Source organism: Carcharhinus amblyrhynchos, unplaced genomic scaffold (assembly GCF_965287045.1).
Source record: "Carcharhinus amblyrhynchos unplaced genomic scaffold, sCarAmb.v2.hapA scaffold_52, whole genome shotgun sequence".
Classification (NCBI taxonomy): Eukaryota; Metazoa; Chordata; class Chondrichthyes; order Carcharhiniformes; family Carcharhinidae; genus Carcharhinus; species Carcharhinus amblyrhynchos.
This window is the reverse complement of record NW_027649793.1, coordinates 2,059,965-2,081,904: the sequence shown is the minus strand read 5'-3', so window position 1 is coordinate 2,081,904 and position 21,940 is coordinate 2,059,965. Positions and strand designations below refer to the sequence as shown.

General features: G+C 44.9%; 1 protein-coding gene across 1 annotated transcript in view; it reads left to right on the top strand.

Moving 5' to 3' along the window:
- The window catches only part of LOC145337527 (cytochrome P450 2K1-like), a 29,741-nt gene extending 8,962 nt beyond the window's left edge, over nucleotides 1-20,779 (top strand). Inside the window, exons 4-9 of the mRNA XM_080182316.1 lie at nucleotides 2,980-3,140; nucleotides 4,710-4,883; nucleotides 9,583-9,724; nucleotides 11,432-11,619; nucleotides 13,038-13,179; nucleotides 20,461-20,779. Of these exons, the coding sequence (XP_080038442.1) occupies nucleotides 2,980-3,140; nucleotides 4,710-4,883; nucleotides 9,583-9,724; nucleotides 11,432-11,619; nucleotides 13,038-13,179; nucleotides 20,461-20,654 (1,001 nt within the window). The 3' untranslated portion in view covers nucleotides 20,655-20,779. The remainder of the gene's footprint in view (nucleotides 1-2,979; nucleotides 3,141-4,709; nucleotides 4,884-9,582; nucleotides 9,725-11,431; nucleotides 11,620-13,037; nucleotides 13,180-20,460) is intronic.
- Nucleotides 20,780-21,940: the final 1,161 nt, after the last annotated feature.

Genomic DNA, 21,940 nt, shown 5'->3' with positions numbered 1-21,940 from the left:
GTGAGCCAATGTGTGAGCTCAGTATGACGACCCAATGTTATCTGGGGCATATTCGGGGTTATTTGGGGTAGCACAGTGTTTAGCATTACTATCTCACAGTGCCAGGGATCTGGGTTCGATTCCCGGCTCAGATCACTGTCTGTGTGGAGTTTGCACATTCCCCCTGTGTCTGTGTGGGTTTCCTCCGGGTGCTCCGATTTCCTCCCACTCTCCAAAGGTGTGCGGGTTAGGTAGATTGGCCATGCTAGATTGCCCTTAGTGTCCAAAGATGAGTAGGCTAGTTTGATTGGCCATGCTAAATGACTCCTTAGGGGGATTAGCAGGATAAATATGTGGAGCTGAGGGGAATAGGGTCTGGGTGGGATTGTTGTCAGAGTTGGCTCAATCAGCGAAATGACCTCTTTCTGCAATGTCAGGATTCTACCATTCTATTTTACTCATTTATGGGACATGGGCATCGCTGGCTGGCCAACATTTATTGCCCATCCCTGGTCACTTTTGAACTGAGTGGCTTGCCAGGCCATTTCAGAGGGCAGTTGAGACTGTGGATCTGGAGTCACACATCAGCCAGACTGGGTAAGGCTGGCAGACTTCCTTCCCTTTTAGGGAAAAGGCTGGGTTTTTCTGACAATCAAAATTGGTTTCACGGCCATCATTCGATTCTTAATTCCAGATATTTTCAAATGAATTCAAATTCCACCATCTGCCGTGGCGGGATTCGAACTCGGGCCCCCAGAGAATTCACTGAGCTTTTGGAATACTAGTCTAGCGATAATATCACTGGGCCATTGCCTCCAGAAGTGGCGAGACACATCAGATACTTAAATTCCTGCCATACTCTCTTGCTTCGGCCAAACCTGGGAAATTTAAAATAAAACTTTGTGAAAATAAATTAGTTAAAAAGAATAAAGAAATGATTCAGAATGACATGTTTTTCTCTCCCTCTGTCTAAAAGCATTGAATGCAACTAGTCAACCATGAAGGGTTGAGTGCCTGGAAGGGATGAAACCTCTCTGATTTTATCAATCATTTAAATTAATGGGTAAAAATCAAGTGAGTTCTACTCAGGGATATGCTCCACTGCCACATTTGTTCTCTTGTTTTGGATCTGAGTGACTCAGCCATCTGAGAAAGAGAAGATAGGCTAAGATCCATTGTGTAAGAAAGTATTCAAGCTGCTGCCAGGAATTTCACAAGTGGCATTATCGACCAGTGTCTGTGCCCAGGCTGCTGAGGAGGTGATAGGAAAGGCCTGTCAAAAAGAAATAGGAGTTATGGGAGATCTGGGAAGGTGGAAGGGGAGATGGAGAGGTTTAGAGAGGGAATTCTGGAAGTTGGGCCTCGGAAGCTGAAGGCTCAGGTGGAATCAGTGCACAGAGTGCCGGAATTGGAGTTCAGATGGAACAGAGCCAGCAGGGGATCATGGGCACCGTCAGAAGGTGCGATCAGGTGATCATATACATTAACCTTCTGTCGATTACAGGCTTCAGCGGCTAGTGAAGTAGCAGGCCCCACAAACTGTGGCAACTTTTAATAAGTTCAATGGGGAGTGTTAGGTTTAATTCCAACTTTCACTGAGCCATGATGCATGCATTTGTTTCGTGTTTGAGTGTGTGTGTGTGTGTGTGTGTATGCGTGTGTGTGTATATGTGTGAGTGTGTATATATGTGTGTGTGTATGCGTGTGTGTGTATATGTGTGAGTGTGTATATATGTGTATATATGTGTGTGTGTATATATGTGTGTATGTGTGTGTGTATATATGTGTGTATGTGTGTGTGTGCATGTGTATATGTGTGTGTGTGTGCATGTGTATATGTGTGAGTGTGTGTTGTGTGTGTGTTTTTGTGTGAATGGGTGTGTGTGAGTGATTGAGTGAGTGTGTGTATGTGCGTGTGTGTTTGTGTGTGTGTAAGTGTGTTTGTGTGTGTGTGTATTGTGTGAGTATGTATGTATGCATGTGTATATGTGTATGTGTGTGTGTAAGTGTGTTGCATGTGTGTGTGCATGTGTCTGCATGTCCGTGTGTGTGTATGTGTGTGAATGTGTGTGTGTGTAAGTGTGTTTGTGTATGTGCATATTGTATGAGTGTGTATGTGTCCATGTGTATGTGTGTGAGTGTGTGTGTTTAAGTGTGTTGTGTGTGTATTTCTCTGTGTGGGTGTGTGTGAGTGATTGAATGTGTGTGTGTGTATGTTTGTGTGTGTGTTTGTGTGTGTGTGTGAGTGTGTGTGTGTAAGTGTGTGTGTTTGTGTGTGTGTGTATGTGTGAGTGTGTGTGTGTATGTGTGCGTGTGTGTATGTAAGTGTGAGTGTGTGTGTGTGTGTGTGTGTGTAAGTGTGTGTGTGAGTGTTTGTGTGTGTAAATGTGTGTGTGTAAGTGTAAGTGTGTGTGTTTGTGTGTGTGTGTGTGGAAGTGTGTGTGTTTGTGTGTGTGTGTGTGGAAGTGTGTGTGTTTGTGTGTGTGTGTGTGTGAGTGTGTGTGTGAGTGTGTGTAAGTGTGTGTGAGTGTGTGTGGGTTTGTGTGTGTGTGTGTTTGTGTGTGTAAGTGTAAGTGTGCATGTGTGAGTGTGTGTGTGTGTTTGTGTGTGTGTGTGTGTAAGTGTGTGTGTGTGTGTTTGTGTGTGTGTGTGTGTAAGTGTGTGTGTGTGAGTGTGTGTGTGTGTTTGTGTGTGTGTAAGTGTGTGTGTGAGTGCGTGTGTAAGTGTGTGTGAGTGTGTGTGTGTGTTTGTGTGTGTAAGTGTGTGTGCGTGTAAGTGTAAGTGTGTGTGTGAGTGTGTGTGTTTGTGTGTGTGTTTGTATGTGTGTGTGTGTGTTTGTGTGTAAGTGTGTGTGTGTGTAAGTGTAAGTGTGTGTGTGTATATATACAAAGAAGCAAGAACAGGGAGGGTTTGGAAGCACTCACATGAGCTCAGATTTGGGATAACCCTGTGCGATGATGTATATTTATCTGTCCACACTCTACATCTTCATGTTTTCAGGTCAGCCTTTCGATACAGATGTTATAACTAACTTTGCTACAGCCAATGTCATCTGCTCCATAGTATTTGGAGACCGGTTTGATTACGAGGACAAGACTTTTCTCAGCATTGGAAACATGGTCCATGAAAGCTTTCGACTGCTTGGTAGCCCCATGGTCCAGGTAACTTCAGCAGGTGACACCAGTGGGAATGTCACAATGCACAGGTTACTCTAACACTCGCACTCATCAGAGCTGGAACTCCCTCAGCCCTGAAAGTAAAGAAAGGAAGCTGAAATCTGAGGGAAAAGAAACATTTCTTTGGCTGCCAACTTGACTTTGGGATGGCACAGTGGCTACGGGAGGCAAGGTGGCACAGTGGTTAGCACTGCTGCCTCACAGCGCCAGGGACCTGGGTTCAATCCCAGCCTTGGGTCACTGTGTGGATGCACGTTCTCCCCATGTCAGCGTGAGTTTCCTCAAGGTGCTCCAGTTTCCTCTCACATTCCGAAAGATGTGTATGTTGGTTGGATTGGGCATGCTAAATTTCCCCCTTAGTGTACAAAGATGGACAGGTTAGGTGTATTGGCCCTGCTAAATTGCCCCTTAGTGCCCAAAGTTGTACATAAGTTAATGAGATAAATGTGGGGTTGCAGGGTGATCCTAGGTAAGAGTTGATGCAGACTCAATGGGCCGAATGGCCACCTTTTGTTCAGTAGGAATTCTATGGTTCCTCTGACTTTGCTGCTAAAGTCAAATTGGCTCAATCAGAAAGTTGTGTGTTTGAGCCTCTTGTAAGAATTACATTAAATTTAATTAAATTGCGCCGTGTTGCGAGAATTTGACACTGCCAGAGATGATTGGGCTAATTTCCCATCGGGTAAAGGTGCAACATTGATGACATTGAATCATGTTTATACAACTTGGTGAGATTCCCCTTTCTGTTCTAGTCAGTGCTGGAATCAGGCAATGTGTGTGATACTGACTAACTTGCCTGATTCACATTGTCAATTTCCACTTTACAGATACTCTGTGATCTAAGGGAATGGTTCGAGTGGCTGACCAGCCTAATCCTTATCCTTGTCTTCTTCCTAATTAATCCTGTGTGTTGTGAAGTATGAATTTAAACAGTTCAAAGTATTGGCTGCAAGAACAGGAACGCTAGCCCATTTTATAGCATCATAGAATCATACAGTGTAGAAAGAGGCCATTCAGCCCATCAAGCCTATACTGACCACAATCCCACCCAGGCCCTATCCCCATAACCCCATGCATTTATTTACCTAGCTAATCCTGCTGACACTAAGGGGCAATTTCTCAACGCTAATCCGCCTATCCTACACATTTTGGGCCACTAAGGGAGAATTTAGCACGGCCAATCCACCTAACCAGCACGTCAGGAAACCCACTCGGACATGGGGAGAGTGTGCAAACTCCACGCAGACAGTGACCCAAGGCCGCGAATCGGCAGTGAGGCAGCAGTGCTAACCACTGTGCCACCAAAATAATTTAAAATAAGGGAGTTAACGATTTTGTTAACAGAAGGAACTGTGATCCGATATCATTGTACATCATAATTTCCAGGTTCAGGCAATGTTAGATCAACATTGTTGCCAATGATATTTTAATATCTCTTGATTTTCCAAACCCCACCCCATCCTCTGTGCAAATTCTTAGCTTGGAAGCTATGATCTGTTATACTTACTGAATCACTTTGCCAGCAAACTGATGGTTTAATTGAATGTTTGGCAGGTGTATAATGCTTATCCATTTCTGAGGTTTCTACCTGGAAGTCACAAAGAGATTTGCAGGCAATTTGAGATGCTGAAGACATCCCTGAAGGACATCATCAAGGTTAAACAGCAGGAGTTGAATGAGAACGATATTAGGAGCTTTATTGATACGTACTTTGTCAAGCAGCAAGAGGTAGGTTCATAACACACATCCAGTCACTAAAAAGGGGCAAATACAATGACAATCGATGCCTCATGTCTGAGTCCAGCAGTAAAGTTACACACTAGAGACTCGAACACGTAATCCAGGCTGGTAATCCTTGCAAAACTGAGGGAGTGCCCCACTGCCAGAGGTGTTGCCTACTGAGCACGATGTTAAACTGGGGCTCCATCTCCCCTTGTGGGGTGGACACAAATGGTCCCATTGCAATGCAGCCCACTGCCGTCGTTTGAGACCCCCTCTATACAAGTCTGTTCACCAGTGTGACAAATGACCCAAGTAAATCACAGATTATGGCCCCAAAACTTCACTCATCTGTGATTTCAAATGTCAAGCTCTTACCTGACCTAGTTTTCTTTTATTTATTAGTGTCACAAGTAGACTTACTTTAACACTGCAATGAAGTTACTGTGAAAAGTTGCCACACTCCAGCGTCTGTTCGGGCGCACTGAGGGAGAATTTAGCATGGCCAACACACTTAACCCGCATGTCTGTGGGAGGAAACCGGAGCACCAGGAGGAAACCCACTCAGACATGGGGAAAACATGTAGACTCTGCATAGACAGTCATCCAATCCGGGAATCGAACCCGGGTCCCTGGTGCTGTGTGGCAGCAGTTCTAACCACTGGGCCACCGTGTTCCCATGTGGACATGTCATGGGATCTGGGAGTCACTGGATGGGCCAGCATTTCTTGTCCATCTCTAATTGCCGCTTGTACTGAGTGGTTTGCTTGGACCATTTCAGAGGGCAGTTGAGAGTCAACCACATTGCTGTGACTCTGGAGCCACATGCAGGCCAGACCAGGTAAGGATGGCAGATTTCCTTCCCCTAAGGGACCTTAGTGATGGTTTATACAACAATCATGACAGTTTCATGGCCATCATTAGATTTTTAGTTCCAGATTTTTATTGAATTCAAATTTCACCATCTGCTGAGTTGGGATTCGAACCTGGGTCCCCAGAGCATTACCCCATGTCCCTGGATTGCTAGCCCAATAACAGCCCACCGTCTCCCTGATGCACGCACTGTGCACGTGCTGATTGTACACACGCACTAATTTCACAGCTCAGGAACATGTGCAGGAACAGGAGCCCTGCGAATGGCGAGAGTTTGACTGTATATCGAAGAAGGGCAAGGAAGTTCCATCCAGTATCTATCCCTCGACCACATCCCCGAAAACAAAACAAGTAACAGGTTACCCTCTCATTCGCACATTTCTAAAGGGCTATGGGAGTGGGTGGAGGGGCATTGATTGGTGTTGCCAGTATGAAGGGTTGGGGGGTTGGTCAAGGGGCATAAGTTGGCACTGAACCTGTGGAAGGTAATGGAGGAGTGGATGAAAGGGCTTAAGTTGGTTCGAAATTTGCATATTTCTATTTATCAGATATTGATTTGTGAAAAAAGTCACTGGTTACATTTCCTACATTACAACAGTGGCCACACTTCAGAAGTATTTCACTGGGTGTTTGGGGTGTCCTGAGGTTGCAAAAGGTGCAAGGCTTTCTCTCAGGTTAACATAGGCTAGGGTCTTTGTTCCCTGGTCAGGAGGGCAGAGTTAGCACACTGGAAACCCAACCTGGGAGAATGTGCCCCAGGTTAGGGTTAGGGTTAGAATTAGGGTTAGAGTTAAGGTTAGGGTTAGGGTTAGAGTTAAGGTTAGGGTTAGGGTTAGAGTTAGAGTTAGGGTTAGGGTTAGGGTTAGAGTTAGGGTTAGGGTTAGGGTTAGGGTTAGGGAGAGGGTTAGGGTTAGGGTTAGAGTTGGGGTTAGGGTTAGAGTTAGGGTTAGAGTTAGGGTTAGTGTTAGAGTTAGGATTAGGGTGAGGGTGAGGGTTAGGGTTAGAGTTAGGGTTAGGGTTGGGGTTAGGGTTAGAGTTAGAGTTGGGGTAGGGTTAGGGTTAGTGTTAGAGTTAGGGTTAGGTTTAGGGTTAGGGTTAGGATTAGTGTTAGGGTTAGGATTAGGGTTTGGGTTAAAGTTAGAGTTAGGGTTAGGGTTAGGAGAATGTCCCCCAGTAGTGGGGATTTTCATTCTGGAGTGATGGGCTTCGCTGGGAGTCAAGCCCACAGCCCCTAGAATGTGTGCAGGGGCTGCTGGGTGTAGAAGCAGGCTGAGCGGAAGGCCTGGCCCCCCTTGCTCCAGCACCATGTCCAAGATTTCAGGCATTCAGTGTATTTAAGACAGAGATAGATAAGTTCTTGATTGGGAAGGGGATCAAAGGTTAAAGGGAAAAGATGAGAGAATGGGGTTGAGAAACTTATCAGCCGTGATTGAATGGTGGAACAGACTCAATGGGCCTAATGGCCTGATTCTGCTTCTATATCTTATGGTGTTTGAAAAGTAAACAATAGAACAAAAAATAGCAGTCATCACCCCAAGCCCCCAACGCACACTCCTACCAGGTACTGTCCATGCCAACACAAGCCACCTCATGTCCCTTTATCCACACCATGGCCCCCATGCCCTCCACACCAACCTAAGCCTCTCCAGGCACCCCTCTATAACCTCTCATACCTTCAGTGCCAACTCCTCTGCCCATCTCCATAACACCATCTCCATGCCAACTTACGCACCTCTATCCACCCCCCAACTCTTCTTTATGGCAAAACCAATCAATGCCCCTCCATCCACCCCCATAACCATTTAGATTGTCTATACCAACAATGCCAGCTCATGCCACCCCGTGCTCCCATCTCTCATCCTTTGTCTTTCCCATTCAAACTTATCCATTGTCCATCATGGGCAGTCCTGAAGACTCATGCTGAGATTAAATAAAGTAACATTCCACAAAAATAACACTCTGCTCCATAAAAACCTATTCACTATATTTGTTCCTTCAACCACATTATTTTAAAAACAAATCTTTCATTCAATTGCTTTATCCCTTATCAAACAAACTCTTCATTTAAGTGCTTGAAGCAAACATTGGAATTCATAGTCCCACTTCACAGAGTCTATCAGCACTTCAATTAAACTGTGAAATGGAAGGCACCCTACTGTGACCATGGAAGGTTGTGAAATTGGGTTATGCAGCACTAATCTTGTAATGGTGACCCCAGAATGAAAAAGTAAGCAATGATATTTTTATGCAATGATTTAGAGGATAGGGATTTCAAATGACATGAAACTTTATAGTTGCCTTTGAAAGTTCATTTTGACGCTTTTGACAGTTGCCTTTGACAACTGACTCACTTAATGGTTAAAAAATGGCAGCATGGACAAGTTGGGCCAAAGGGCCTGATTCCATGCTGTAAACCTCTAAGACTCTATGAGTTCATTTTGACACTTTTCACAGTTCCAGTGAGCTCGACAGTTAATGAGTTTATGCACTTTTTATGCACATTCATGCCTAATTTTAACAATATGAAGGGACACTTAATCTCTTCCAAGGGGCGCTGACCTCTCCCAAAGGGCATCTGACCTCTCCAAAGGTGTCCCAGGCCCATATCCAAAGGAGCACCCTCCCCCCGCCCTCTAAAAAGGTACCCTACCTTCCCCTCCCAAAGGACCCACAAAGTTCAGACCTGCCAGGTCTCACCTGTGTATGTTGTGTTTCACACACATGTGGGCCACCAAATGTTGACTTGAGTGGAAGTAGCTGCCTATATAAATCAGGGGTGAGACACACATGAACAGGTCCTGACCCCACTCCATATCAGCTCTTGCCAACGTGATAGGCTCTGTGTTCGGATGCCTCTGCCAACATTTTTGCAGTTACAAAACTCTAGGCTATCATCTTTAACAGTCCACACAGCCGCACAGTAGTATCGGAGAATACAGTGCGATCACTCAGATTCAGAGTAATGGTCTCTGGGATAAAGTAATAACTTAGCCCACGGAGTAACTATAACAGAGTATACAGTAAAACCCACATTCCAGAGTAACTGAGGATTCCCAGGGTAGAAGTGTCAATGACTAGTGGTACTTTGGTTTAAGGTAAAAAGAGGGTGAGTTTAAAGGAGATGTGAGAGGCAGAGGAGATGGTCAGTGCCTGGAATGCACTGCCAGACGAGGTGGTAGAAGCAGATACAATAGCAATGTTTAAGAAGCATCTTGACAGATACATGGATAGGCACAGAATAGAGGGATACAGACCGCGTAGAGGCAAAAGGCCTTTAGTTTAGAAAGATATCATGTGTCAGCACAGGTTTGGTGGGCTGAAAGGCCTTCTTTTAATTTGATTTATTATTTGCTTTGATTTATTATTGTCACCTATATTGGGATACAGTGAAAGTATTGTTTCTTGCACGTTATACAGACAAAGCATGCTGTTTATAGAGAAGGAAAGGAGAGGGTTCAGAATGTACTGTTACAGTTATAGCTCGGGTGTAGAGAAAGATCAACTCAATGCGAGGTAAGTCCATTCAAAAGTCTGACGGCAGCAGGGAAGAAGCTGTTCTTGAGTTGATTGGTATGTATCTTTTCTCCGATGGATAGAGACTATGTCTGGGGTGCGTGGGATCGTTGATTATACTGGCTGCTTTTCCAAGGCAGCGGGAAGTGTAGCCGGAGTCAATGGATGGGAGGTTGGTTTGCGTGATGGACTGGGCTTCATTCCTGTGCTATACAGCTGTTTGTTGTTTGATTATAAAAACAGAATGAGTACTGCAGATGAACAGAAATGCAGAATCGGATATTCTAATCTCATTGTGTGATCCCTCCGTTTGCTTTTCAAGGAGATGGGCAATCCAGACACGTACTTCCATGAAAAGAACTTGGTGATCACAACGAGTGACCTGTTCATTGCTGGAATGGGAACAGCGGCCACAACCATTCGCTGGGCTCTGTACATCATGATGAAATACCAAGATATCCAGAGTGAGAAAAAAAAATGACAAATACCCCTCCCATTTTCCCCAGCTCAGTCAGACTCTCCCTGGCTCACCCTGATGAACCCATCAGCCTCCTGAAAAAGCCTAAGGAAAGGCCCCTGTCTCTCCCACACTCTCAACAAAGGGCTGGATATATTAGGGCAGCACAGTGGTTAACACTGCTGCCCCACATCGCCAGGGACCCAGGTTCTGGATTCCTGGCTTGGGTCCCTGTCTGTGGAGAGTCTGCACGTCCTCCCCATGTCTGCATGGGTTTCCTCCGGATGCTCTGGTTTCCTCCCATGGTCTGGAAGATGTGCTGGTTAGGGTGCATTGGCCATGCTAAATTCTCCTTCAGTGTACCCGAACAGGTGCTGGAGTGTGGCAACTAGGGGAATTTCATAGTAACTTCACTGCAGCATTAATGTAAGCCTAATTGTGACAATAATAAATAAATAAACTTTAGCTGCACTGACAAGGTTTACCTTGAGTTATAGGAGATTAATGAGTGATCAAGTTGAGGTATTTTGAATGGTAAAGGTTACAGAGATAGAAACTTCCTCCTGGTGAGAATTGGGAGTGGACCAAAGCAAGAGGGCAGTGAGAGGTGATCCTGGGAAATCTTCTTCACGCAAAGCATAGCAGAAATCTCAAACTGTCTCTGCGCCAGAGGTTAGGATTGAAAGTTTTAAGACAGAGATCAATGGATTTTTTGCCAGTGTAGGAGTTAATGGAACCAAGGCAGGTGGATAGAGTTAAGATACAGATCATGAATGGTGGAAGAGGAGATCTGAGGGGCTGAATGGACTCCTCCTGTTCCCCTGTTCTGACAAAAACCAGTGAAACTTTTCACTGTCCACCACCACCCCGCACCCCCCCCCCCCCCGACCCCCCCCCCCCCCCCCCATCTCCTCCCACGGCGTCTTTGTCAACAGCAGAGGTGGTTTTCCATTTGCTGCCGGCAGGATCTTCCAGTCCCGCTGACGCCAACGGGGGCGTTTCGCATTGTTCACCTGTTCCCGCCGCTGGGGAACTTACCCACTTACGGGGTGCGTGGAACAGAAAGACCCGACTGGCGGGAAGGGCTGGAAAGTCTGTCTGACTCACCTGAAGCGAGCAGCTCTCACACTGAGGGTACGTGACGGCTCACTCAACATCCCTGAGAAAGGGAAGAGGGAGCTGTACATCTGTCAGGGGCAACCATTCCGGGATATAAAATCCACACTTAACATAACTGATTGTCTCCATGGAAACAAATAGTGATGAGTTTCCTGTGCCAGATGAGGTACCCGTTACTGACGTTCATCTGGAATAATCTCGGACTACAGAATTACAGTGCTTTCCAGGAACCAGAAAAACCCCTCAAAGAGTTGAATTGTAATTCTCCAACTCATTGTCCAACATTTAGTTCAAATTTTGGACTGAGTAAGTTAATTACTGAAGATTGTATTGAGGAATTAAAGGGGGAGGGATGTGACGATTGTCCCTTTCAGGGCAACACAGCAAAGTGAGGGTCACACGGTTTGAGTGACCAATGGGGACTCATTGGGAAGCGCCCCAGGGGGTGCTTAGGCAAAGAGACATTGCGGGAGCTAACTGCAGCCATGAGGCTTCCTTGCCCTTGACATTGCGTGGGTGAGTGTCACAGCGTCAGTCACGATTCCACCAGAGTCACGCTGCCCCCATGTCACACTTTTACCTTTTTCTGTTCTAGGGAAAGTTCACGAAGAAATTGACCAAGTGATTGGATCTGAACGGTCTCCCAGGATGGAAGATCGGAAGCACATGCCCTACACGGATGCTGTTATCCACGAGGTGCAAAGATTTGCAAACATTGCTCCTCTGGGCATCCCACGAGCCACCACCGTGGACACCAACTTCCAGGGATATTTTCTCCCAAAGGTAGAGAATGTCAATCTGTCGCGAGTCTCAATGACCAATGGCAGGATCAGATGTCCCATCATGTTACAGTATTCCAAAGGTTAATGATGAAACACCAATCCAATTGATATTAACAAACACCAACAGAAAGGGGGTGGCATGGTAGCACAGTGGCTAGCACTGCTGCTTCACAGCTCCAGGGTCCTGGGTTCAATTCCCAGCTCGGGTCGCTGTCTGTGTGGAGTTTGCACATTCTCCTCATGTCTGCGTGGGTTTCCTCCAGGTACTCCGGTTTCCTCCCACAGTCCAAAGATGTGCAGGTTAGGTTAATTGGCTGTGCTAAGAAATTGCCGCTTAGTGTCCAGGGATGGGTAGGTTAGAGGGATTAATGTGTATATATGTAGGGATATGGGGGTAGGGCCTGGGTGGGATTGTGTTCGGTGCAGACTCGATGGGCCGAAGGACCTCTTTCTGCACTGTAGGGTTCTATGGTTCTATGGTTAAAAAGCAAGATCTGACACACCATGTCCATCTGCCCAGGCTTTACAGTCATAGAATCCATAGAATCTCTGCAGAAGGAGGTCATTCGGCAACTCAAGTCTATACCAAATCTCCAACAGAGCACCTTGCTCAGACCACCCCCCCCCACCCTATCTCTGTGACCCCACGCGTTTACCCCGCAAATCCCTGCACATCTTGGCACACTAAAGGGCAATTTAGCATGGCCAATCCACTGGTGTTACAGTGGTTAGCACTGCTGCCTCTCAGCGCCAGGGATGTGGGTTCAAGTCCCAGATTGGGTCATTGTCTGTGTGGAGTCCGCACATTCTCCTCATGTCTGCATGGGTTTCCTCTGGGTGCTCCGGTTTCCTCACACAGTCCAAAAGATGTGTGGGTTGGATGCATTGGCCATGCTAAATTCTCCCTCAGTGTACCCGAACAGGTGCCCGAGTGTGGCGTCTAGAGGATTTTCACAGTAACTTCACTGCAGTTTTAATGTAAGCCTACTTGTGACACTGATAAAGTAAAAAATAAATTTTAAAAAAATCTTTGTACTGTGGGAGGAAACCAGAGCACCCAGAGGAAACCCACTCAGAGATGGGGAGAATGTGCAAATGTAACAAAGACAGTGACCTGAGGCTAGAATTGAACCCAGGTCCCTGGTGCTGTGAAGTAACAGTGCCACCATGCTGCCCTTCTGCCCACTTGATCGGTGGTTCCCTGAGGACCCCCAACAGTCTAATTTCAATCATCATGAATGGGCTCGGGGCCTACCTGTTGTGCACTGACCGGAGCCATTCTCCATTTGGCAAAGTAGCACAGTTCACTCTAACCCCCTGTGTCTCTCTGAGCTTTGCCTATTGTTTAACAGGGTGGTGTCAAGGCAGCAAACTGCATCATTGGTGAGCGCGAGATGATTGTTTTCCTCTCCTCTGCAGGGAACTTACATCATTCCCTTACTGGCCTCGGTGCTTTATGACAAAAGCCAATGGGAAAAGCCTGGTGAGTTCTACCCAGCCCACTTTCTGGATGCTAATGGCAAGTTTGTGAGGAGAGACGCCTTCATACCTTTCTCGACAGGTAACCAAAGTTACACAGCATTAAGCAAATCAACATCATAAATAATTTGCACTGATCTATCGAGGTTTTCACACAGGAGCGCTAAGAGGCCTTTGAACCTTTTCCATCATTCAATTAAGTCATGGTTGATTTCTGTCTGAACTTTCGTCATCTTAGTCCGCTGAGCTCTAATATCCTCTGCCGAATAGAAATCTCATTCCCAGTTTTGACATTTTTAATTGACCCACCCAGTCCCAACTGCATTTTGGGGGAGGAAGTTCCAGGATGAGTTGTGGGCTTTGATGTTCAGCCTTTTAATTGATTACAACTTTGTTCCCTTCAAATAACCAGACCAAGTCACGGAGTTCACTTAAATATTTCTTTTAATGCAAACTATAGGGGGACCCTGGAAAATCATAGGTCACAGTCTGTAACCAGCCAGAGAATTCAGGAACATACAAGCAGATATAGTTTCAAATTCCATTACAAACAATTGACATTTGCCAATAAAGATAAAGGCGTTAGCTCCATTCACTCACAACTACTGATTAAGGTCACATCATGCATAAGATATAGATATTAAACCAATCACAATCATTGCATGCCTTCTTAATAATAAGATCCAATCAGCATGAAGTTTGATTACATTAGTAGACTATTGTTCAAGCTATCTTTGACACCCCAGCCTGTGTCTGGGTTGTAGATCGCAATCAATCGTCTCAGGTCTAAATGTGTGATTTAATGGCCTCTCCCAGACAGAGGCCTTGGCTGATGAATAATCTCATACTCCATAGCTCTCCTCCCCATATTAGCTGAAGGTGATATTTGTCATTTGAACAGGCTCTTTCTTTGTCTTGCGAGGTTCTGTCTGAAAACGAGCAGTCTGATGTTTGGTATTCTGGATGTTTGTTTTGCAGTTAAGCTGGGTGCATAGTTTCTCTGCTTGACCATCTCTGTTAACCCTTTCACTGAGTGTTATTATTAATGTGGCCATTTCCCCCACCTCGCCCTTTGCCTGACAACAATCCTCAGTTTTGTAATTGGCCAACCTAGTCTCAATAGTATTTTGGGGAGAGAATTTCAGACTTCAACCAAGTTCATCACAATATCCTTCAACAGCCTTATTATTTTAAAGCTTTGTTCTGAACTGCTCGCCCACAAGGGGAATTTGTTTCTCTCTACTTACCCGTGAATCAATTAAGTGTCTCAGTTAGACTTTCTGAAACTCTTCTCTCCTCGAGGGGGGTCCAGGCTCAGTTAATGCAACTTTTCCTGATGAGTTAGCACTTTTACCTACATTATCATTTGTTAGCTGGATCCTTGTTGGTTAGTGAAGGTAAAACAAAGACAGAGCTGCTTTCTTCTCTGAGAAGAGTTTCTCCTAGTCCACAGTCAGTGCTGCTATCACTGCCCAGTGTCCCAGCTATTCTCATTGATAGCTGGAGAAATACCCATCACTGATATAAAACATAGAACTGTACAGCACGGGAACAGACCCTTCAGCCCACAATGTTGTGCCAAACATCATGCCAAATTATGGTGGCACAGTGATTAGCACCACTGCCTCACAGCGCCAGGGACCTGGGTTCGAGTCCCAGCTTGGGTAACAGTCTGTGCGGAGTTTGCATGTTCTCCCCATGTCTGCGTGGGTTTCCTTCGGGTTCTCTGGTTTCCTCCTACAGTCTGAAAGGCGTGCTGGTTAGCTGCATTGACCCAAACAGGTGCCAGAGTGTGGCGACTAGGGGATTTTCACAGTAACTTCATTGCAGTGTTAATGTTAGCCTACTTGTGACATATAACTAAACTTTTCTGCCTGTCCTTGGTCCATATCCCGCTATTCCTTGCATATTCATGTGGTTATCCAAAAGCCCCTTAAACACCCCTGTCTGCCTCCACCACCACCCCTAGCAGCGTGTTCCAGACGCCTACCACTCTCTATGTAAAAAACTTTGCCCTTCACATCATCTCAACTTAAGTGCGTGTCCCTTTGTGTTAGAAACTTCAGCTGTGGAAAAAGGATTCTGACTGTCAACCCTATCTATGTCTCTCACTATTTTATAGACATCTATCAAGTCTCCCCTCAGTCTCCGCTGCTCCAGAGGAAACAATCCTAGTTTGTCCAGCCTCTCCTTATAATTCAGCATCTCGATAAACCTCTTCTGCACCCTCTCCAAAGCCTCCCCATCCTCCCTGTAACATGGCGACCAAAACTGAACACAATACTCTAAGTGCTGCCTAACCAAAGTTTTATAAAGCTGCAACATGATGTCCTATTTAACAATACCATCCCCATACACATTTATAATGTAATCAGTAAGACATTGGCATCATTTTGGTGGATCAGTATTGGCACCCCCCTCCAAAGCTGGTACATTCTTCCAGATGTGCAGTGCCCAGTGTCGAACACCATATATTCCAGATGTGGACCTCTATAGAATTGAAGCATCACTTCCTCTCCTCTGTATTCCAGCCTCCCTTGAGGTAAAGCCCAGCACTTTTCAATCACTTTTTGCTTAAGTATAATTGGATTCTCGCTGCACCTCTGCAGAATGCTGTGTAAATAATTGTGTTGTTCACCCCTCTCAGAGGCTCCCCGTTGTTTGTGCTGTTTGGGTTTGATTGCACTCCCGTTGTTTCACTGCGATTCCTTTTCCTGCCACCATTAATCTTTGCATGCCTGATATACATATTACATCACAGGAAGGGATCATTCGGAATCTATGGCGCTGCCTAATCTTAGTCTGTTTATGTTATCTAACCCCCATCAAAGTCAGCTTCTTCTCCTTTCTCCCTGACTTTTACCACCCTCTGGGTGAAGAAATTTCTCCTCACCTCAGTCCTAAAAGGTTTACACCTTATCTTCAAACTATGACCTCTAGCTCTGGACTCCCCCACCATTGGGAACATTGTTTTTGCATCTACCCTCGAATCCTGTGAGAATTTTATAAGTTTCTATGAGATTCCCCTCTCACTCTTCTAAACTCCAGTGAATATAATCCTAAACGACTTAGTCTCTCTTCATATGACAGACCTGCCATCCCAGGAATCAGCCTGGTAAACCTTCGCTGCACTCCCTCTATAGCAGCATTGTGGGTGTACCTACACCTCAGGGACTGCAGCAATTTAAAAAGGCAGCTCACCAGTACCTTCTCAAGGGGCAATTAGGGATGGGTAATAAATATTGGTCTAGCCAGCGACATCCACATTCAGTAAATGAATTAAAAAAAGGAACACAATATGTTCCCTTGCCATCTTATAAATCTCAATCAGATCAGCTCAAAATCTACACTTCTGTAAAATGTAGAGCACCAGTTGTTTTAGTCAATCTTTTCCATAAGACCATGAGAAACAGGAGCAGAATTAGGCCATTTGGCCTCTCGAGTTTGCTCCACTATTCAATCATGACTGATAAGTTTCTCAACCCCATTCTCCTGCCTTTTCTCTGTAACCTTTGATCCCCTCACCAATCAAGAACCATCTCTGTCTTGAATACACTCAATGACCTGGCCTGCACAGCCTCCTGTGGCAATGAATTCCATAAGATTCACCACCCTCTGGCTGAAGAAATTCCTCCTCATCTTGGTTCTAAAGAGTCGTCACTTTACTCTGAGGCTGTGCCCTGGATCCTAGTCTCTCCAACTAACAGAAACGTTTTCCCCACGTCCACTCAATCCAGGCCTTTCAGTATTGTGTAAGTGTCAATGAGAGCCCCACCTCATCCTTCTATCCCTCAGCGTACAAGGGAGACCAAGAGCAAGTAGCATGATCCTTGCACTAAACACCTCTGTGCAGTGTGCAATTGTGAGTTCAGGTAATTGGCCATTTTAACGGCTCGCTCCATTCTGACCCTTCTGTCGTCAGCCTCCCATACTGTTCTAGCCAAGTTCAAGCTTTCCATGTGGTACTTTAAAGCAAAGGCTGTCAATTTTTTTGTTCATGGACCTCCCATGGGGTAGGAAGTGGGGAGAGAAATTTTACAATGCAGAGGTTTATCCTCTTTTGAGAAATAATGCCTAATCCCCCAAAGAGGAATCCCTCCTCTTAATCTGTTAAAAGTGTGTGGGAAGTTGTGAAGTGTTCCTCAGTAATGTTTAGTGGGTAACTAACAGAAATACCTGACACTCACTTTAAAATAAACACTCAATTTATTTATTTAATTAACGGGAAACTCTAAGCAAATAACATTCCGAATAAAATTAGATTCTATTGGAATGCTGTTCAAATAAATGCAACACTCATTCATTAAGTTAAAATATATGTAATAATAGAATTTAGTCACTCTCAAAAATACAACCAGGTTTTGTGGCTTTCGGAATCTTTTGAAATCCCTCTGCTGATTCCTCTGCCTGTAAGTTCTTTCTGATTTGGTATCTTTCGCTGGTTAGATGGTGCGTTCCCTTCATAGATATCTGAAGCTGGCTGGGTGGAAAGCTGCCCTCTCCCTTTTGAGGCTTGAAAGGTGACAGTTCTTCTGTTGTGCTCCTGTTTTTCTCCCCCCGCGCTCTCTTTTATATCTGTGATGACCTATCAATTTTCCGACAATAGAACTGGTCTGATGTTGTCAACACCATCAAATTCAAAGTTTGTGGGTTCCTGGTAGCTGAGTGCTTGCTTTAAATTGATTGGGCTAAATTAAAAAGAAAAACAGGTTGTCTTGTCAAGGCTATTGCTTTTGACTTTTTCATGCAAATATTTGGACTCTGGATGTACTTTGCATTTTAAACCTCCACGCACTGAAACAAAACACTCGCTGTTAAAGGGGTCACACAATGCTTTTTTACCCTCTAGTATTTTTACAATTTTTTACAGTTTTGCCAACATCAGAACTCCTCACAGACCGCCTACCAATCTGAGTCCACTGGTTCTCACTTACTATTACAAAATAACTCATCTAAGTTAATGGGGTTGTAATCAATTTACGTGCATTAATTTTTTTAATTAACTACCATAAAGTAAATGTTTCATTCATTCAGAAACAGAAGCGCAGACAATTTTATATTCTAAACATTGATAGTACAACCGAACACATTTATTGAAACATTCTAATCTATTACAAATTAATCATAAAAGGCTTTGTCTGAGGAACTAACACATCAATATTAATCAGATAAAATTAATTGTAACTGGAATTTTCGACACTGTCGTTGTTTGAACTTATGTCAATTCAATCTGCACACAAAAAGGACAGCACAGGAACAGGCCCTTCAGCCCTCCAAGTCTATGCTGGTCATGATGCCCCAACTAAACAAACAAAAAACCCTTCTGCCCTTACTCAGTCCACATCCCTCTATTCCCTCCCTATTCACTTACCCATCCAGATACCTCTTAAACGTTGCTAATGCGCCTGCTTTCACCATTTCCTCTGGCAGCGCGTTCCAGGTACCCACCACTCTCTGTGTGAAAAACTTCTCCTGGTCATCTCCCTTAAACTTTCCCCCTCTCACCTTGAATCTGTGTCCCCTTGTATTTGATACTTTCACTCTCGGAAAAAGCCGCTGAATATCCATCCTGTCAGTGCCTCTCATAATTTTGTAGACCTCTATCTGGTCTCCCCTCAGCTTCTGTCTTTCCAGTGAAAACAATCCTAGTTTATTCAACCTCTCCTCATAGCCAACACCTTCGAGACCAGGCAACACCTTGGTGAACCTTTTTTGCACCCTCTCCAAAGCTTCCACGTCCTTCTGGTAGTGTGGCAACCAGAACTGCACACAATGCTCTAAATGCAACCTAAGCAAGGTTTAATAAAGCTGCAACATGATTTTCCAACTCTTGAACTCAATGTCCCGGCTGACAAAGGCAAGTATGCCTTATGTCTTCTTAATCACCTCGGCCACCTGTGTTGCCACTTTAAGGAAACTGTGGACCTGCACGCCCAGGTCCCTCTGTATGCCCATGTTCCTAAAGGTTCTGCCGTTTACAATATAATTCACACCTAAATTTGATCATTGCATTTCTCCAGGTTAGACTCCGACTGCCATATCTGTGCTCAAGCCTCCAACCTATCTATATCCTGTTGTATTATCCCCGGCACTATCAGCAACTCCGCCAATCCTCATTCTGCAAACTTACCAATCAGACTATTCACATTTTCCTCCAGATTATTTATATATATATTAAAAATAACAGCGATCCCAGCACTGATCCCCGGGTAACACCACTAGCTACAGATCTCTATTCTGAAAAACACTCTTCCACAGCTCCTCTCTCATCCTGTATAACCAAACCAGTTCTGTATCCATCTAACCAGCCCACCCCGAATCCCATGTGATTTTAGTTTTTGTACCAGTCTGCCATGTGGGACCTTGTCAAACACCTTACTAAAGTCCAGATAAACTACATCCACAGCCTTTCCCTCATCAATTATCTTTGTCACCTCTTCAAAAAACTGTTTGGTTGTGTAAAACTAGCCACAATTTTCAGTTGTGCAAGGCCAGCTCCATGTAAGAGGTAGTTTTCTTGGGAAAATGCATGTCATGTGGGTGTTAGAAGCTATACAATCAACACAGTGCAGAAGAAGGCCATCGGATCTGCACTGACTCTCCAAAAGAGCAACTTACCCAGGTCCACCCACCCCACCAAATCCTCATAACCCTGTACATTTTCCTTGGCTAAATCTATATAACATGCACATCTTTGGACATTAAGGGGCAATTTAGCATGGCCAATCCACCCAACCTACGCATCTTTGGACACTAAGCAGCAATTTAGCATGGCCAATCCACCTAACCTGCACATCTTTGGAGTGTGGGAGGAAACTGGAGCACCCGGAGGGAAACCTATGCAGACACCGGGAGAACGTGCAAACTCAGCACAGTCATCCTAGGCCGGAATTGAACCTGGATCCTTGGCACTGTGAGGCAGCAGTGCTAACAATTGTGCCACTGAAGACCTGTTCTCACTTATGGCCTCATGAATGCATTTTGGGGTCCACATACTACCACTCTATCACTGTCCACACTCAAACTCAACAACTCCAACATGTTGGTGATAAATCTGCTGTTTGTTTAGGTCATTTGCCTTTAGCCTGATCATTTGCTCTGTTCTTTCCTCTGCTCCCACTTTCCCTATTCCTGTACCTACTTAAAAAACAGTTCCCTTTCCAATCATTTCCACTTCAGACGGAAGGTCAGTGACCTGAAATGAAAACCTTTGTCCCCTCTCCACCAGACGTCACCTAAGCTGCTGAACGCTTCCAGAATTTTCCGTTTCCTCTAGCCTCAATAGTATTTTGCCTTTTGGATATACTTGCATTGCCAAAGCCACTGTTAACACCTCCTGTTGTTGCTGGTTCTGGTCTAACAGGTCGCAGGATTTGCCCAGGAGAGACCCTGGCTAAGGTGGAGCTCTTCCTGTTCTTTGTAACTCTGCTGCAGAAATTTGACTTGTGTTCACCGCCCGGAGTGACTGAACTGGACCTCACGCCAGTGGTCGGAGGGGTATTAAACCCCAAGCCACACAAAGTGTGTGTTAAACCTCGTGTCCACCAACAGTCCTAACCTCCTCACAATGCAGACACATTATTATGAAGGCTTTGATGATTTGTAGGGTCTGGTGGCATCGCTCCAATCACATCCAAAGATCCTGATGCCACAGAGACTGTCTCAGATTGGTATTCCTTTCGTTACGCTGTGCTTTGTATCAGTTTTATTCTGACTAACTACCAGACGGCAGAATAAAACGGAATATTGTTGAAAAATACTTCATTCTAATGCGTCATCCTTAAATTCTCTCATTGGGCTCATCAGGTAAAGGGCAGTATGGACAGGTTGGGCCGAAGGGCCTGTTTTCCACACTGTAAACCTCTATGACTCTATGACTCCAGAAGTAAATTGAAATATTTCCAATTCTGTTATGTCTACCACAGCAGCCCTTTAACATCTTTAAGCCATTGAATTGGAGGTTAAATTTGTATTAACATACAGATTTATTTTACTCATTCATGGGACATGGGTGTCGCTGGCTGGCCAGCATTTATTGCCCATCCCTAGTTGCCCTTACGAGAGTGATGATGAGCTGCCTTCTTGAATCGCTGCAGTCCACCACATGCTGAGGATTGACCCACAATACCGTTAGGAAGGGAATTTCAGGATTTTGACCCAGTGACTGTGAAGAAACAGCCGCTATTTTTCCAAGTCAGGACGGTGAGTGACATGAGGTGGAACTTGCAGGTGCTGGTGTTCCCATGCATCTGCTACCCTTGTCCTTCTAGTGGTCGTGGCTTTGGAGGGTACTGCCTAAGGATCTTTGGTGAGTTGTTGCAGTGCATCTTCTAGATAGTATACAGTGGTGAGTAAACAAGAGTATATTCCAGTCTATTCCTCCCCCCCACTATTCTTGGAGATGTCATCTGACCTCAATCTGGCTCCCTGGCACATCCACCCTCACAATGCTCCACTCTCCTTGGGACAATAGTGTTCTTTTTTTCAACTACTTTCATTAACAAAGGGAAGTGTCCCAAGATTTTCTTTTTAATTAAGAAGCACAGTTTTAAACTGTGAACTGGACATTGCTCTTTGATCCTGGAGATTCCAGGACAATCCTGGAGATTAGACAACCTGACCAGTCCTGCAGCTGGGAGGCAGGAAGTTTAGCCCGGCTAAAAGTTTAAATATTCCCATTTATCCCGGGAGTCGGAAAACATTCTTCCCAGAGACTGGTCTTATTATTTACATTTTATGAATTCTGTGGGCGTGCAATTATATTTTACAGAGAAAAGAGGAGGAGACCTTTGCTGGGATATTTAATCATTTCCTGAGACTATTATTTCCCCTCCCCTTCTAAC